General features: G+C 52.7%; 1 protein-coding gene across 10 annotated transcripts in view; it reads left to right on the top strand.

Moving 5' to 3' along the window:
- Positions 1-968: 968 nt before the first annotated feature.
- The window catches only part of CAMK2B (calcium/calmodulin dependent protein kinase II beta), an 80,749-nt gene continuing 63,193 nt past the window's right edge, over positions 969-18,524 (top strand). For 3 of the 10 annotated variants that reach the window (XM_036910265.2, XM_036910261.2, XM_036910271.2), the window contains exon 1: positions 971-1,362. In XM_036910265.2, coding sequence (XP_036766160.1) covers positions 1,298-1,362 — 65 coding nt within the window. In that variant the 5' untranslated portion in view covers positions 971-1,297. Of the gene's footprint in view, positions 1,363-18,524 lie in introns of all 10 variants that reach the window. The other 7 variants (XM_036910269.2, XM_036910268.2, XM_036910270.2 and 4 more) reach the window with 6 other exon arrangements.

The following is an 18,524-nucleotide window of genomic DNA, read 5'->3' as shown; positions in this document are numbered from 1 at the left end:
TCATATGATCCTTTATCCAGGAAACATTTACTGTGGCTTCTGGGGCCAGGCTGGCCACCAAGGTGAGGGACATGAGCAGGACAGGCTCAGACTGTACCTGGAGAACCCACTGTGCACTGAATGGCTTGTGTTAGGGCAGCTGCTCAGCCCAAATCCAGAGCTGGCTTCTGAAACTTACTTCCTCAGGCTCTGCCCAGTGGTACCCTGGCCCTTCAGAGAAGTGGGGAGGTGGCGGGGGGCCATTGAGGGATCCTCACTGGGTCTGAAGTCTTGTTCCAGAAGGAGCCTGGGTAGGGCCTTGGGAGAAGGCTCTTTGGTGGGATATGGGGTCTGCCCAGACTCTCCTGACCCCTCCTTACTCTTTCCTCCTCGGCTCCAGGGTCTCTTTAAAGATGGACCCTCTTTTCCCAGGCCAGAGCAGGAGGCAGGCAGGTGGCGGAGGCCTGCGGGAGAGAAGACTGTGTCTCCTACCTCGGCGGGGTCTGTGAGGGAAGCCTTTCTCTCCCTGGCTGTGGGCCTGAAGTCCAAATCCAGAATCCTGGGACTCCTGTTCCAAACACCCCAGCATCCATTCCGGGGGGCACTGAGCCCATGCCTGAGCCTGGAGCCCACCCCCAGTGAGGCCCGCAGTGTGCATGCTTCTTTGAGTGGCTCCTGTGCAGCTCTGCCAGGGGACTGGACTGTGTAGATGTGCAGAGGTGGAAACGGCAGGATGGGTCCAGTAGAATCTCCTCCCGGGATGTGGGGGTTTGTAAGAAATGAGTCCGGTGGAGAGCGGTGCCCAAGACGAGGGGGGTCATCACGGAGAGAGGTGGTCGGGTTCATTGTGTGCAGTCGCATGTATGTGCCGGCGGGTCGCCAGCAGGAAGTGGAGAAGCCGGATTAGGCAGTCTGTGCATGGGTGCCGGCGGTGTACGGGCGCAGCGGGGGTGGGGAGCGCGTGCGGAGCGCATGTGCGTGTGCGGGGCGCGTGTGCATGTGCAGAAAGTAGATGTGGGTGCGGGCGCGGGCTCGGGGCGCGTGCAGAGGGCGGCGGACCTCAGGCCGGGGGGGCGGCAGTGACAGCCGCGCCCGCGCTCCCCGCGCGTAGGTGTGCGGCGCGCTCCTGGCGAGGACCGAGCGCGCGGATCTCGCGTGTGCTCGCCGCCAGGCGCAGCCCAGCCCGGCCCCCGCCCGGCGCCGCGAGCCAAGGTGTCGCCCGCGCCCGCGCCGGAGTCGCCGCCGTGCCCGCGAGCGGGAGCCGGAGTCGCCGCCGCCGAGCGCAGCAGAGCGCACGCCGACCCGGTCCGTCGCCGCCATGGCCACCACGGTGACCTGCACCCGCTTCACCGACGAGTACCAGCTCTACGAGGATATTGGCAAGTAAGGGCCGCGGCGAGTGCCGGCCGGGCGGGGGCCCGGAGACTACGACCCTCCGCGCCGCGGGCTCCGGGCGCACTGCGGCCCCGCGCGCCCCCGCTCCTCCCGCCTTGGGGCCTGGAGCGAACGGCCCCGCGCGGCCCTGACCGCGGGTCCCGGGCCCGGCCGTTGGTCTCGGACGCGCGCGGCCCTGCCCGGCAGGAGGCCTCGGGGCATAGGGCTCGGCACGGAGGGGGCGGCAGCAGGTGCCCGGGGCGCTGGACAGACGTGACGCATTTGGCGGCGGGAGGTCAGGCAGTAGCGGCGCGCGGGGCCGGCCGCGGGGCCTAGAGCGCGGGAGAGGGGGCGGCCCTGGCTAAGGGGTCGTCCAGGCGCTGCCGCGCTGTCAGCACCCCCACCCGAGAGACGGGCGCGGGGGCGGCGGGACCTGTTCCGCGCCTGCTCCTCCGCGTGGCTCCTTCCGCGCGGGTGTGGTGGGGGCTGCCTGCTGCTCTTTGGGCCGCGTGGGAACAGTCTCTGCCGTGGGTCCCCAGGGGACCCTGGGTTATGGAGGATTTTCCCCAGATCCTCTGGAAAGTGGAACCCGAAGAGCTGGGGTCAGGTCAGGGAGCTTGGACCAGGTCACTGGGCTGGAGGGGATAAGTGGGCGAGGTGGAAAGCTTGAAAGACTCCTGCGCTCAGTGCTCTCCAGGCAGGCGGATTTCGGAGAGTTATTCTGCTGGGGGATGAAGGCGGGGATGGCGTAAGGGCTTGGGGTTTGAAGGCTCCTTTCAGGCAGGGCCTCACCCCTGGGGAACAGGTGGATCGTGGGCTCTGCGCACCACAGGATCGACGTGGTGCCTCTAGGCCCGGTTCTGTCCCCCAGGTCAGAGACCCCGCAGCTCCTCCTTGGCCTGCCGTTTCCTCTGTGGATCTGGGTAGCTGAGCCTGGCATCGCTCTGCCCGGCTCTGGAACCCGCGAATCCCCAGGCTCCAGCCAGAGCCGATCTTCCTCCATCCTCAGCCCTGCCCAGGGAGGTGGTTTCCTCCTACATTCTCGGCAGACCCTTGTTTTCATTTTCTGAAAAAACGTCTGTGGTGATAGCTTGTGTTGGTGATGGCTGCTGATAATCGATCAGCTGGGCTGGGAAGAGCGTGGGTGCTTAATCTCCCGTTCTGGCTCCCTCTTTGGAGGGGGTCAGGCCTGGGGGCTTAGGAGCCCTGCCATTGGGGAAGCCTGTGGGGGCACACGGGGGACCCAGGCCCTTTGCACCTAGAAACTCCTCCTCTGGTGGGAGCTGGTTGGGCACCTTGCCCCAAGGGTGGTGGGGACACCTGGAGAGCTGAGCAGAGGGAAGTGAGGGTCCAGTACACCCACAGTGTGCACTGCTGAGGCCCCACCACAAGGCCTGAAAGGCGCTTCCAGAAGCTGGCTGGGTCCTGGCCTGTGAGGATGGGATGCTGGACTGGGGTTCTCAGCTGGGGGAGGTGGTTCTCCGAGGCAGTGGGCAGCAGTGGGAGGTAGGTCACCTGGTCTAGGTGCCCTGTTGTTTGTCTGCTTGCCGAGAGCACATGGGCCCTTGTGCCAGGCACCTCTGGGTCCTTTCCTGTACATTTCCTCTGCCCGATGCTTACTCCGCTGACCCTCCTTTACAGTTCTGTGAACCTCCCTAGCTCCAGCGGCCCAAGCCCAGACCTCTGGTTCCAGCAGGGACTGGTTCCCAGGCTGGTGCCACCCACTTGCTGAGGCTTGGAGGTCTCCCGCTGCCCTGGAGGGCCAGTCTGCTCCCCCACCAACAGGAGCCTGAGCAGCTTCTGGAAGGAGCTGTTGGGTGCCGGAGCAGCTGAGCCCAGGTCCTTGGCGTGAGTGGGTGAGGGAGCCTAGCTGGGGTGGCGGGGGGAAGGGGCCTGGAGAGGAGGGGAATGCTCCCAAGTGTGTTGGGCCCACCCTTTGGGGCCAGCAGGGCTTTGGCTTCTTTGGGGGGCCCCCAGGCGCCAAGCCCACTGAGGGATGCCGGGGAGCCTGTGGTAGGCTGGCCTGGTTAGGGCAGGCTGAGCCAGTGCAGGGGTAAGCTGTAGCGGGGCAGGGGTAGGAGGGAGGATGGCCTGGGCTGGGGCCTGAGGGGCCCTGTGGGCCTGTTGTTGGCAGCATCTGCCTGAGGCACAGTTGGTGCTCTTGGCCCAGATGGACTTATCCAAGTTTATTTAAAGCTGCAGCCCCTGGCACCGTCAAGTGCTGAGCTCGCTGCCCAGGAAGGGCCGGCCACAGGCCCACAGCTGCCTGCATGGCTCTGCCCTCCCTTGCCTAGCTGGGCAGGGCTCCCAGACACCACCAAGTCCTGGGTCAAGAGTCATCTTAAGCTGGGGGTCCCCGGACAGGCACAGAGCAGGCCAGTGAAGCCCTTAGCCCGACATGGACTGGCCAGCAATGTGGTTTTAATTTTTTTGATGTTGGGTAGATTTTTAAAATGGAGAAAAATCCTAGGAGTTAAAAAATGAATACTTGTGTCTGTTTTACCACAGTTTGAGAACTCTTACTCTTTTGTCATTTTGACTTTTAAGTTCTTTTTTTAAATTATAAGCAATAAATCATTATAAATAAAAGCTAAGTCACTCTGAATAGGTTCTGATGATCTGACATATGTGAGTGTAGTTACCAGCACTGAGCTGTATACTTGAAATTTGCTAAGAAAGTAGATCTTAAAAAATTCCCACCACACACACACACACAAGTAACAATGCATTGCCCTGTGTTAACTAACCTTAAGGTGGGAACCACTTCACCCCATAAACAAGTGTATCCAAGCTGGCCTTAGCCTTAAACTAACACAATGTTACTTGTCAATTATGGCTTTCTAAAGTTGGAAATGAAGGAACCATTCTCCTCAACCTGTCATATATTTGGAATTTTTCCTTCCAGAATTACTGGTTGATTTACCACAGAGATAAGTAACCATAACTAATGTATAGGAGTCTTGGGGTTTTCTTTTTCATAAAAATCTTCAACTTGTATTTTTTCTCCACTTGGCCTTTGGCTGCTCGCGTGCGTTGTGCCTGTGCTGTGGGTGCATCACGCTGTAGCAGTTCTGTCCACGTGGAAGTCCAGGCTCTCTCCCATCCCAAGAAGGGTCCTTAGGGTTTGTCGCTGGGGTGTGTTGCTGGCCAGGCTCTCTGCTTCTTGTGTCTCCTGAGCACCCCTTCCTGGGCTCACTGGCCCCCAGCACTGGCAGATCTTTAATGTTCCACAGTTTGTTGAGCAGGAAGAGGTGTTTGTGTTCAGGTTCCTGAATCTTCCATTTTTGGGGTCATCTCCTTTAGAGCATGGATGATCTGCCTCCAAGAAAGTAGCTCCTGGAAGGTTTTGGATATAATTCAGGGGTCTCTGGACCCCTCCTCTTGGGGCAAGGTGAGCTCCATTGTAACAGTGCCTAAGGCACACATCACTTTGAACATCTGATGTTATTGATTCAAGTTCACCAGGAAGCCTACCTCACGTCCACGTTACAGACATATACCGGCAGCTCAGGGAGGGCAGAAACTTGTCCAGCAGCAAGCAGGGGCTCCACCCCTCCAGCTTCTCCCACCTTGGGAGCTCCAGTGCTGACCTTGGTGTGTCTGCAGCTCCATCCAGTGTCCCTTGGGCAGGGAGCAGACCCTGTCCTGGGGTGTGGCCCTTGGGGCCTCATCCATGTGATGGTGTGCAGCATACTCGCCTAGTGAATGGCCTGATTGGTAACAGGTAAACTTGGGCATTCAGAGCCCAGCGGTGGTCATTGTCCTGAGATCTGCAGTTGTTGCAGGGGAGAGAGGCCTGGGATGGAGGACCACCATGCTTGAGCATGTTCTGCCCCAGGGCCTTTGCTAGAGCTGTCCCCTCTTCCTGACCACAGCTTATTCCTCCAGCTGCTCAGCGAGGCCATCCAGACCTGTGTCCGCTTTCTGCCCCGCCTCCCCACCTGCCCCCCAGCTTCTGTCTTTCCCTGGCTCCTGGTACCATCTGACAGGCTGGCAGCACTCTGCACGAGGGTGGGGCTCGGGTCCCAGCCCATGGATGTGTCCCTCCAGGGCTTGGCCAAGGTGTGTGCTACTGAGGAGGGGTAAATGAACCAGGCAAGCCTCTGTCTACTGGGCTTGCCCCCCGGATGCAGACTTGATTCCTTAATGTAGGGTATTTAGAAAAAAAGTCTGCCTGCTGAGATTGCTGGGAGATGGGCAGAAGGGACACTAGCTTAGTTACTAGGGAATGGTATTTTTAAACCATAACCTACTTTGCTGAGAGCTAAGAATATATCTCGTGCTCGCTACCTGCACTCTCTCTCCTGGTAACAGTCGCTAGTGGTTAAGTGCTGCTTATTACGTTAAAAAACGTGCGGGATCTGTGCAGTAGGCTCTGTAATCAACCCCAGTTTGCCAGGAGGTGGCCTGAGACCCTGGACACTCCCTCCAGGCAGAGGCTGCAAGGGTGCAAGGGGCCAGGGTCAAGGCAGCAGACTCTGGAATTCACCCTCTGCTCTTCAAGGAAGCTCATGACCCTACTCTATTCTGTGCTTTAGAAATGCTGTTATTCCACAGTTGGACTCATGGCCTGCTTGTGTTCTACTCTGACCCCAGGCTTTTTGGGGTCTCCCCTTCCTTAGCAGCCACCCACCACACATCTGTGTGCTCTTACAGGTACTGCCCCATGGCTCCTTTTTGTAAAAATGTGCTTTTCTTTTACTGTCTCTCATGACAGCCAACTTTCTGCCCCCATTTGGGACCAGAAAGGCTTGAAATTTTATTCTATTGATTAGACAAATAACAAGGACAATATTGTTTTATAAAGAAAGGTCAACGCTCTTCGTGCAGAAGCTGGGGCCCTTTTATGCCTGCTGCCTTGCTCCCCAGGGAGCCTGGACTGTCTCTTCATGTCCATATAAGGAGCTGTGTATACATGCATGTTGCAATCACCTTGCACGCTGTCCTCTGGTTGTGGGTGGGTTGCTGACATGCATTCACGATGATCTCTCCACGTGGTCTCGTCTTCTGCCACGTGCCCGTTCTTACAAGGCACAGAGAGCCGTGTTTGTGCACAGTGGCCATAGTTTTTAAACCAGAGTGGGGCTGGTCTCTGACAAGCATGACAGAGGGATGAAGGATCCCGTGTTTGCAGTCCAGGTTATCAGAGGGCATGCTCGCTGTGGATGGAGGAGGGCCTGGGGCTGGACACGAAGGTCTCTTTCAGGAAGAGGCCAGGATGTGTTCCTCTTCTTTTTTTATCTGGGGGACCCTCACACACCTAGGGGACAGAGATGCAATGCTGGCATTTTCTTTATTCTACCCTGAGAGAAATTCTAACAGAGATGCTTCCCTTAGAGGCTTATTGAGTGCCTGGCATTCGACAAGTGGAAAGCCCAGATAGAGGTGTGTGAGCGATTCCCGGGACACATCTCGTCCCTGCCACTGTTCCCTGAGGCTACCCCTGGGTTCAGGGCAGGAGCTGTGGCCTTCCTGGAGTTTCAAATATATTTTCAAGAAGGTAATTCCTTCTTTCTCTCCCACAAAAATGGAATCTGATTTGATTATTTTTAAAGCATCTTTCACAGCTGCAAGCCATTTTGTGAGTACAGAAACATAAAATGCATTATTCATCACCTTGGTTTTCTAAAAATTATATTGGCATATGACATAGAAATGTATATTTTATTCATATAAAAATCTGAATCTATTTGAAATTAAAAAAATCATTTTATGTTAGCGGCGTTACTAGCTGCCAAACTGCCGGGTGGCCTCTGTCTTTTGGGCTCTCTCAACGGCTGCCACTCCTGGTGGACATAGTTCTTTCTGCATTGACATGATGACCCTAAAATAACTAAAGCTATGATTTTTGTTAAGCCAGATACAGGCTTTTGTTGGATTCTGGAACAGGTTGGCATAGCCATGCAAACATTTAAGAAAATTTCATGGAGGAAACATAACCACACTGTCCTACAGGGCTCAGATTTTCCCCACTTCATGAGCAACCAGTGAGGGCTCTGTTGAGGGAAGCTGTGGCTCTGATGATGACATGGGAAAGGTGTTTCGTCGTCTGTGGTAATGCCTTCTACAGTATCAAGCACATCCAAGTTGGTGGCCATTTCTAGTGAGGAGCCAAGGACAGCCCCTGCCTCCCCATCACCAGTCCTCACTGAGTTCAGTGACTTCGAACCATGCCCAGCACACAGTAGGGGCCCAGTAGAATGGCCCTGCAGGCTGTGGATCCTTCCCAGAATATTGGCACACTCACCCCTTAGGAGATGGAGGCTCTGAAGGCAGTTGGGAGCAGGAGGTGCAGGTGGCCTTGGGGCTCCTCAGATGCTGGCCTGAGTGGCCGCCTGCCTTGTCACCTGGTGACAGGCGGTGGCAGGACTGTGTCATTTAGGTGCCTGCCAGGAGCTGAGGCCGGAAGGCTTGCAGCACGCTGTCTGTCTGTTAATAATGCTCTTCATGTGGCTTCTGAGCCTGGATGTTAATGGGTAGCCGGATTCTCAGAGTCATTGGCTTGACAGCCTTGTGTCCAGGGCTGTTTGGACAAGGAGCACAGTCTCGAGAAGCAGGGTGTGTGAGGGCAGCGGCTCTCAGCCCTGCTGCACCGTGACAGTGGGGACTGCGCCCAAGCCGGCCAAATCAGGGGTGTCCCTGTGGGTGGGGCCCAGAGCTGAGGTTCCCCCAGCCCCCAGCTCTGCGTGAGCCTCTCCTGTGTTCTCCCAAGTTGCCCCTTTCTTGTCTGTGCACCCAACTGCACTCTCCAGGCCTAGACAAGTTGTCTAGAGCAGTGCTGGCCTGCAGAAACAAATTTTGAGCCACAAATGTGAGCCACATGTGTAATTCAGATTTTTCTAGAACTTAAAGTAAAAAGAACCAGGTGAAGGGAGCCATAATAATATATGTATTTACCCTAGTATATCCCAAATATTCTTTCAACACATAATCCATGCAAAAATCATCATTAAGCTATTTTATGTTATAAAAAATGTTATGTCTTTGAAATCTGTTGTGTATTTTACATTTACGGCACATCTTGGTTTGGACCAGCCACATCTCAGGTTCTTATGGCCCCATGTAGGCAGTGGTCACCATATTGATTATGAAGGTCTAGAGCTTTGAGGTCATTCCTAGTGTTACGATTGCTATTATTTTGCAATTTTTCTGGTTCCTTTTGCTCTTCTGCAGATGCAGCATTCGGCAAGTGCGCTTGCATGCCCGCCATGCCAGGGGTTCTCCAGGTGCTCAGGAAAGAGTAGTGAGGATAGGCGAGGCTTCAGGCCCTCTGGAGCTGTGGCTGGGAGGGCAAGTGGTACACAGTACTCAACATCTTCCAGGACAGGGTGGAAAGCAGTGATACCTCCGCTCTGGGAATAACTAAGGAGACTCAGGAGTGCCAGGTTTCTGTTGTAAAAAAGGAGGTCAGGTCACAAAAAAGAAGCCACCAAGTGCTAAAATCAGGAAATGACAAGGGGACATTAAGTTGACCCTACAGAAATCAAAGGGCTGTAAGGGGCTCTGTGCACCACTGGGTTACCTACAAGTCAGATGATCCAGATGACATGGACAAATCCCTGTTCACACATAACTGAAAGTGACACAAGAAGAAAAAGAAAATCTGAATGGACCTCTGACTAAACAGACAAAGTAATCAGTAAAAATTTGAAAATGCCCCACAAAGAAAAGTCCAGGCATAGATAACTTCACTGGTAAATTCTATCAAACATTTAAAAAAGAATTAATATCAGTTCTTCACAGACCTGTCCAAAGAAACAGAAGAGGAGAGACTTCTTCCCAACTTGTTCTATGAAGCCAGTATTACCCTGACACTAAATCCAGACAAAGACATTGTAAGAAAGAAAATTACAGGTCACTGTCCCTTTGAATGTAGATGCTACATCCTCAGCAAAATACTAGCAAAATGAATCTAGCAACATATAAAAAGGAACAAGTAAGATTTACTCCAGGACTGAGAAGTTGGTTCAACATAAAATTCCAATCAATGTAATATGCCATCCCAATAGAATAAACAAAGAAATCGTGTGATCATCTCAATAGATGCAGAAAATTTACAAAATCTAATACTTTTTCCTGATTAAAAACACTCAACAAACTATGAATAGAAGGGACGCTCCCCAACATGGCACAGGGTGTCTATGAAAATCACAGGTGACATATTTGATGAAAAAGGCTGAAAGCTTCTCCCTGAGCTCAGGAACAAGGATGCCTGCCCTGTCCACTTCTTTTCAACATGGCTAGGAGGGTCTAGGCAGGACAGTCAGGCAAGAAAAAGAAATCAAAGGCTCCCAGATGGGAAAGGAGTGCATAAAGTTATCTCTCTTAGCAGATAACTCTGTCTTACATATAGCATATCCTAAGGAATCCCCTGAAAGGCTATTAGAACTAAAAAATGAATTCATCAAAGTTGCAAGATATAATATCAAGATATAAAAATCCAATGAACAAAATCCACCCTTAAACAACATAGGTTTGAACTACATGTGTACACTTATATGTTAATTTTTTCAATAAATATAGTGGAAAAATTTTTTGAGAATTCTGACAATTTGTGAAAACATTTTATCTAGCTTGCTTTATTGTGGTGTACAGTGTATAATACACAGAACATACAAAATAGGTGTTAACCAACTGTTTATGTTTTTGGTAAGGCTTCTGGCCAATAGTAGTTAGGTTTTAAGGGAGTCAAAGTTATACCCAGATTTCTGATGGTGTGGGGCATAGGCACCCTGGCCCCAGTGTTGTCCAAGGGTTAGCTGTATTTCATTAACTATCAGTGTTCAACTCCAAAATAACATTAGGAAAAGCAATTCCACTCACAGTAGTATCTAAAAAAATGCTTAATAATAGATTAGCAAAAGTACTACAAGACTGGAACAATGAAAACTACAAACAACAATTGAAAGAAATTAAAGAAGATCTAAATAAGTGGAAAGATATCCCACATTTATAGATAAGAAGACTTAATATTGTTAAGAAGGCAGCATGCTCCAAATTGACCTACAAATTGAATGGAATACCTATCAAAATTCCAGCTATCTTAAAAAAGAATTGACAAGCTTGTTCTAAAATTCTTGTGGAAATGCAAGGGATCCAGAAGAGCCAGAATAGTCTTGAAGGACAAAGTTGAAGGATTCACACTTCCCAATTTCAAAACTAGCCACAACTACAGCAGTTGACAGTGTGGGCACTTCAGAAGGATAAATGCAAAAATCACTGGATTTGACTGAGAGTTTTGAGTAAGCCCACATATCTATGGTCATTTGATTTTTTACAAGAATGACAGGATAATTCAAGGGGGTCCATTCAACAAATGAACCCTTGGGTATTCATGTGCAAAGGAATTAGGTTGGACCCTCCCTAACACCAGATGCAAAAATGATCATAGACCTCATTGTAGAAGGTAAGACTGTAAAATTCTTAGAAGAAGACTCTAAGTCTTTGTGACCTTGGACTTGTCAATGACTTCTTAGGTGAAGCACTGAGAGCACAAGCAATAAAAGAAAAGTAGATAATTGGACTTAATCAACATGAAAATCTTTTGCGCTTCAAAGAACACCATCAGGAAAGTGAAAAGACAGCCTGCAGAGTAGAAGAGTGTATTTGCAAATCATGTATCTGGTAAGGAGCTTGTATTTAGAATATTTAAGAACCTACTACCTAACAGAAAAAAGGCAACCCAATTACAAAATGGTGACGGACCTGAGCAGACGCTTCTCCAGGAGAAGCAGTAGTCATCAGGGAGCTGCAGCTCTGAACACAATGAGACCCCTCCGCTCTCTGGGGCGGTGGTAATGAGAGGGGCAAGGATGATGTGGGTGCAGATGTGGAGAAAGGGGAGCCCTGGTGCATGGCTCGTGGGAACGTGCACAGTGCAGCCGCATGGAGAACGGTCTCAAAGCATCATGCTCCTGAATGTGTATCCAAGAGATGGAAACCCGTGTCCACGCAAAAGAGTGTTCATGGCAGCATTATCCATAGCAGCCAAAAGTAACAGATAGAGAAAATGTCCATGTCCATACAGCAGAATACTGTTTGGACCTAGAGAGAAACAACATCCTAGTAAGTGCTTGGTGGCCACACGGGGATGAGCACATGACGCTGAGTGGCCGAACCTGTTCTCAAGTGTGTGAGGCCATGTGAGCCACTATGGGAAGCCTCCTAACAGGCAACAGAGGGTGGAGTTGGGCTCGGTGGGAGAGGCTTCTGGGGTTGCTGGAAAGGCTGTAAACATGAGAATGAATGAATGAATACAGTAAAGCCCGTTGCATCTGCACTTTCGCAGGCGAATCTTCTGGTATGTGAGCTGTATCTCACCAAAGATGGTCAAAGTAAATAAGGCTTGTGTAGGCAAAGAAAAACTGGTGCCTGGATCTAAGTGCCCCATGGCTGGGGTGCCCTTGTCCTCACGGAAGGAGCTGCCATTGGACAGCAGCCTGGCTGAGGACATCTGCAGCAACTCACCGCGTGGCCCTCAGCTCCGTCCTGTGCCTCTAAGTGTCTGAGAGCCACCTGGGGCTGGAGGCTGGAGGCTGCCCCAGGGGAGGCCTGCCTCTCACTCCCCAGAGACTGGGGTTTTCAAGGTCGCAGCCTGCCTGGCTTGTGTCCAAAGGGCCTTAAGTGGACAGTGGGCTGATGGGACAAGAGGCTGCACCCCAACCCAGATGGCTGCCGGGCGGTTCAGGAAGGTGACATGCCCATGCTGGGGCGCCTTCTCTCCAGGCTCTGATGGGGCTGAGAGCTGGAGGTGAGGCTGCCTGGTGGCAGGAGGGCAGGTCCTAGTGGGTGTGAGGACAGTCGTGGTAGCAGAGGAGGACATACTTTTAGCAGGATTGGCATGACGTGGGACCTGCAGAGCCCAAGTTCCATCCCTCTGGAACATCAGCCGACTTCCCCAGTGCTCTGCTGGGCCCGGCCCCTCCCCTCCCCTCCCTCCTCCCTGTTCCCTCTCCTTTCTGACTCAGGTGTTGGTTCTGTGGAGACCCCACCTCTTTCCTCTGAGTCTTGCCAGGAAGCCCCCTGGCAGATGCTCAGGAGTCCAGAGGCCATCACACGGGTGTCTGCATGACTCCAGAGTAAAGCTAAAGGGGGATGAAGTCTGATCCAGAACCTCAAACAAAAGCAAACCCCTAGAGCTTTAGTTGCTACATACCTTGCCTTTCAACCTGTACAGGGGAGTGGGGCCAGTGTGTGGAGGGCCTTGTAGAGCTGCGGTTCTCTGGCTGAGGCCCCCGTGGTCCCCAGAACTGCAGGACATCTAGTAGTTGTCCCGTGTTCTGGGCCACTGCACTCGCCCCAATTTGCTGCACAGCCTCAGTGGAGACTTCAGGCGGCCCGGGGCTGCTCCTCCTAGTCCCTGCTGGTGACTGCCTGGCACATGAAGAGCTTTGAAGAGAGCTGCAATTGAGGCTGTTTGCTTACAGACCCGGGCTGGGAAGACAGTTCTACTTGGCAGCCTGTGGGGTGCCCTATGCGGCTGTGTGTGGCCCTGGGCCTTTCTTCTCCAGATGGGCTCTCAGACTGTCCATGGTCAAGCTGGTGGAGCCAGATGGCCCACCAGCCTCCCTGCTGTGCAGGGCCCACCCTGGATGTGGGGATGGAGCCAGGCTCAGGCTTGGCGTTGCCTAAACAGCCTTGAGTGAGCAGGAGGGAATGGGTGCCCCCAGGGTGGGCTGAGAGGCAGGAAGCCCTGCTCCTGCAGGCCCAGGCTTAGGTTCTCCGGGGCTGTCTTGTGAGCACCGTGGCCTGGAAGTGACATCAGTGTCCCCAGGCTGGTGGGGGTGGACTGACCTGGGCTAGGTGAGTTTGAGCGCTCCTCCTGGGCATCTAGAGGGGGCTTAAGGATGGAGCTGTGTGGCAGTGAGACTGTCTGTCCTCCCTCAAACCTGGCTTGTGGCCGCTGCTGCAGGAGCTGCTGGTACAGGGGCGACACTGAGGAACCTGTGTGTGCGGTGTAAGCCTGTCAGGCAGCCCCTGGGGCCTTTGGCTAAGGAAACAAACTCCCAAGGCTGAGCCGAATCTGGCTGGCTTCCTGTGGGTAAAATCGTATTATTTCCAGAATAACTCACCTGGCTTTAGTACATTTGCATATCAGTAGGCATTCAGAGGTGGAAAGAAGTATGGCTTTAGTGCATTTGCATCATTCCTCAGGGGTGGAGAGAAGTTCATCTCCGTAACAATGGGTAATTACCTGGGCAACAGAGGGCTTATCTATACCTGAGAGGTGAGGGGGAGGGCTGGTTTTGCTTCTGCTGGAGCAGGAATGAGAGATGGCCTGGGACTGCAGTTTGTGAGCAATAAATGGACTTTAAACTTTATATCTCCCTTGGACTGATTTCGGTTTTTAGAGGTATTTTGTCCCGGGATTTACTTTCCCCACACTTACATCTGGCGCAGTCAGCAGGATTCCTCTGAACCCGAAATCTCTCATAATGGGTGAGACCTTTAGGAGGGCCACCCCTAGAAATGATGGGGAGAAGTGGTGCTCATGCTGAGGGAAGTGTGTTTACACTTGTGTGGTCGTGGAGACGCCACCACTGCTGCTGGTCGCACCAATCCTGGCCCGTGGCCTGAGCCTAAGGCTACTGCTTCTGCCACTGCTGCTGCTTCTGCTGCCGGCTGGAGCCTGGTCACAACTATGGAAAGGAGCGGAGGTCTGGTACATCTTGATAGAGAAGCAACTAACTGCTGTGTACCAAACCCTGCTGGCTATGGAGCCCATCTCCAGAATAGCTCCCATCAAGGTAAAAACTACCTATCTCATCACAGGATAGGTAAGAGACTGGACCCAAAGGCCATGGAGTGGTGTGGCAGACACCTACCATATATCATGTGACTGGCCATTTGCCTTTGGCATCCCCAGGGAATGATGAAGCAGATACACTGGCCCAGGTGCCCTGGCTAGAAGGAAAGCCTGCCTCTGATGTGACCCAATGGCTGCACCAGCATTTGTCGCACACAGGGCAAAACACAATGTGGGCTTTAGCTGGTCGGTGGGGCTTGCCATTTACCTTTGAAGAAGTAAGCCAAGCCTGGAAGGAGTTCCCTTTGTGTTGTGCAGATCAGCAAACTACCAAGAGGGGCCTAGATTGTCTCTGCAGCCTATGGCCGGTTGTCGGTGATTGAGAGCAATCAAGGCACCCACTTTATTGGAATTACGTTGCAAGGATGGTGCAGCAATTAAGAATAAAAGGGATGTGGCCCTGGATATTTTGACACATGGACTGGTGATAGCTGGCTCTTCTGACACCTTGAGGAAAAGGCCTGGAAGCTGGCCTCCTGTGTATTCCTGGAATAACAGCAAAGTGGCCCCCAAAATCACAGTTATTTGCTTCTACAGTCCTTGTGTTCTGGATGCGCCCCCTTGGCTGCAGCTGCCCCGTGATGGCTGGAATGGACGAGCTTTGGACTTAATCTGCGTGAGACTTTGAACCTAGCTGAATCCTCTGGCTTGAGAATTATCATGATTGTGTTGCTGTTGCCAAGAAAAAAATGCTTAAAGAGAGGCTTGACTTTGTCTAACGTTTGGTAAAAGTTTGTGAGCAATCTAGCATGGTTGTTAGGGATGAGTAAACAAGTATAGAAACATATGTTGTGTTTAGTGAGAGATTGTGCTGTAAAGTACATTTACTTAACTGCATAGGCTGAATCCTCTGGCTTGAGGATTATCATGATTTTATTACTGTTGCTATTGTATATCATTAGTTTTGTCGGAAGAGGGGCAATGAGTAAATTGTAAGGTGAGATTTCTGGAGGGGTGGCCTGTGGGTAAAGTTGTAATATTTCCAGAATAACTTGACTGGCTTTACTACATCGCATATCAATAGGTATTCAGAGGTGGAAAGAAGTATGGCTTTAGTGCATTTGCATCATTCCTCAGGGGTGGAGAAGTTCATCCCCATATCAATGGGTAAATTACCTGGGCAACAGAGGGCTTATCTGTACCTGAGAGGGGAGGGGAGGGCCGGTTTTGCTTCTGCTGGAGCAGGAAAGAGAGATGGCTTGGGACTGGAGTTTGTGAACAATAAATGGATTTTAAACTTTATTTTTCCCTTTGACTGATTTTGGTTTTTAGAGGTATTTTGCCCTAGGATTTCCTTTCTCTGGATTTACATTTCCTCAGGCCTTTCCTGGCCCCTTCTGGGCCCACCTGGCCTGCAGTCTGTGGAGGGCAGCTGACCATGGCAGGTGGTGCCCTGTACCTGGGCCTGAGGGCTCTCTGACATGCCCTAGTGTGGTCTTCCTCCTGGGCCTGGGTTCTAGGGGGGACTGTGCCTGGGGGGTGCACAGGCACACTTTATCAATAGGGCAGTTGTCAGTGGGGTGTGTGAGCTGGCAGCCTGAGTCCCCAGGAGAGCCCCAGGCCCAGGGGAGGCCCTGCCACTGAGGCCCACAGCTCTGTGCCCTCACGGTCAAGTGAACTATACTTCCTTCCCATGATATATTCGTTTTTTTATACAAACTGTTTATAATTATTTGTCTGTGAAATGGCTTGGAGCTCTCTCAGCAGCCAGTGAAATGGAGGCCCACGATGTGACATCAGCTTTATCCAGAGCACCCCCAGATGGCCGGAACAGTGGGGTGTAGGTGTCCAGGCACAGCCTGTCTGTGAGCCAGCTCTTCCCCATGGAAAACAGGTGAAGTCTGAAACCCCTGTGGCCTTTGGTCTCTGGATGAGTCCCTTCAGCTTAGTGGCTGTGAATGGTTTGCCCAGCCAGTAAAGGCCCCCAGCACTGTGCTTCATGGCCTTGGGACAGTAGGGAGGGTGGCATGCCTGTCTGTGCAGGAGGCCTGCTCCAGCCAGGGCATCCTCTCTGCACCTCAAGGCTGGTCTGGGGGCTGGCAGCTGTCTGTTTTTCCAAGGCACAGTGGGCCTTGCCTTTGGGATGCAAGCAGACCCTGGGGGCCCGGCACCCCCCTTTCTCTGTAGTCTCCCTCCTAGCTTGGCTCTCCTACAGTGAATGTGGATGGCATGTGAGGGGGTGCAGGCCTGGGTAAAGAGGGGTGAGCGGCAGTTCCAGGACAGGCAGGGTGCCTCTGTGCACAGGCTGAGTAGAAAGTTCCTGCAGGTCAGTAAAAGAGCCAAACACCCAGCTGTATAGATGGAGGATGCAAGCACACAGCTCACAGTAAAGGAACAGAGTTCTTTCAGCAGCACAAACATGAAGCATGCAGATCAGACAGGAGCCAGCACTCCCTCATCCTGAGTGCACTCAGACCCCATGCACATACATAGTGCTTCTAGGTGGCCCATAAGCTGCTGAGGCCACCAAGGCCAGTCCTGGGCTTAGGAATCCTGCAGGAGGTGCAGGGACCCTGGAGGGGTGCACAGGCCTTAGGTATAGGCAAGAGAGGAAGCCCAGAGATGTGGGAGCTAGCTGCCGTGGCTGAGCCTGCCTGCACCCTTCCTCCTGCTTCCCACCCTGCCCCCCAGCTGTCCCCCTTGGGCCAAGTAGGGGACAGCACCCTTGTTAGCCCCTCACCTGCTCTTCCACTCACCTGTCCTTATAGTCTTTGCTTAACACAAACTGCCCCTTGGTTGTGTCCCTGGCTTCTGAGGGTGTGGCCCAGCATGGCTGCTGAAGATTCCTGGAGGTGGGAATGAAGAGCAGAGCCCACAGACAGACCAGCACAGGTAGCTGGGAAGGCTTATGCCCTGGGGCTGCACAGGGCAGGCTGGACCTGGGGGACCCAAGGCAGGGGCTCACACTCACCACAGGATCTCTCCTTAGGAGCAGTGCCTTCACCTCTTCTCCTCCCCAGATAGCCTGGAGCTGGAGGTGGGGGGTTGGGGGTTACCCTCAGGGCATGGTGCCTGGTGCCTGCTTAGCTGCAGGGGTGGGACCCTGCCCTCCAGTGTTTGTCCACCCCTGCTATGGAAATGCCCCATCAGGCCCATGTCAGGCCACAGCACAGCACCTCCAGCTCATGAAGTTCCAGAAATCTGGTCCTCGCTAGCTTGTGAGCCAGACCCCGAAGGGCCCCCGACACCCAAACCCCTCTGCCCCAGGAGCCTACAGCCCCTTCTCTCTTGCCCAAGATGTGTGGCCTGCCTCTGCTAGGCTCAGGGTCAAGACTCAGCTTCTTTTGCTCCGGCTCCTCAACCCTGAATATTCATCTCCCCAGATCCTTTTGAGCCTATGAAGGCACCTGGCCAGTGCATGTGCAGGAAGAGTTGGGGTCTGCTTCAGGCCTGGCCTTTGACTGCCCACAGGGTCCTGATCTCAGCAAGGCATTCAATGCCCCATGAGTGCCACCTTCCCAGGGACCCCGAGAGCCCAGGGAGGAGACACTGCAAACCATACTGCCACAGGTCGGCAGTACCCCTGCTGGCTTCAGGGAGAGCCTGTGACCCCCACAGGCTGCCTCTGCACCTGTGCAGGTCCTCATTTAAGCGAGAGTTTCAGTTTCCGTGGAAGCCTAATATATCAGTACTTCCTTATGGCTATGCTTTTCTGCAGGTGGCTAACCCCCTGCCCCTGCGCCCGCCCCCCCCACATGAAGGTACTCTGTTACTTTGTTTTCTCTTTGTACTTAAAAAAACATTACGACAAGGGACTTTAATTTTTAGGCAGTTTTATATTTGCAGAAAAGTTGGGTGGAAAGTAGAGTTCCACCTCTCTGCCTGGCCCATCCCCTCCCTTCCTGTTCACATGTTGTATTTGGGTGTGTACACTTGTTACCACTGAGGGCCAGTATCACTACATTGTCACCAACCAAAGTCCATTGTTCCCATAGGGCTCTGCTCTCTGTGCTGTGCATTCTACAGGATGGGCAAAGGTGTGACATCGTGTGCATCCTTCCAGTGTGGTAGATCCCCCAAGCCCCCCTGCTCATCCCGCATCTTCCAGAGCCCCAGACAATCACCCATCTTGTTACATACAGATTCTAACTAAATCATACATAAATCATGTAGGCTTTCAGGTTAGCTCTTTTGCTTGGTTGATATGCATTTATGTTTCCTCCATGTCTCTCCATGGCTTGAGAGCTCATTTCTTTTTATTGCTGAGTAATATCCCATAGTCTGCATGGACCAGTTTATTTATCCATCACCTACTGAAGGACATCTTGGTTGCTTCCAAGTTTTGGCAACTATGAATAAAGTTGCTGTAAACATCCATGGGCAGGCTTTTGTGTGGTTTTTGGGTAAATACCAAGGAACAGGATTG

Source organism: Manis pentadactyla, chromosome 7 (assembly GCF_030020395.1).
Source record: "Manis pentadactyla isolate mManPen7 chromosome 7, mManPen7.hap1, whole genome shotgun sequence".
Classification (NCBI taxonomy): domain Eukaryota; kingdom Metazoa; phylum Chordata; class Mammalia; order Pholidota; family Manidae; genus Manis; species Manis pentadactyla.
Note: the sequence above shows the minus strand (reverse complement) of the source record. Positions and strands in the feature narration are given on the sequence as shown.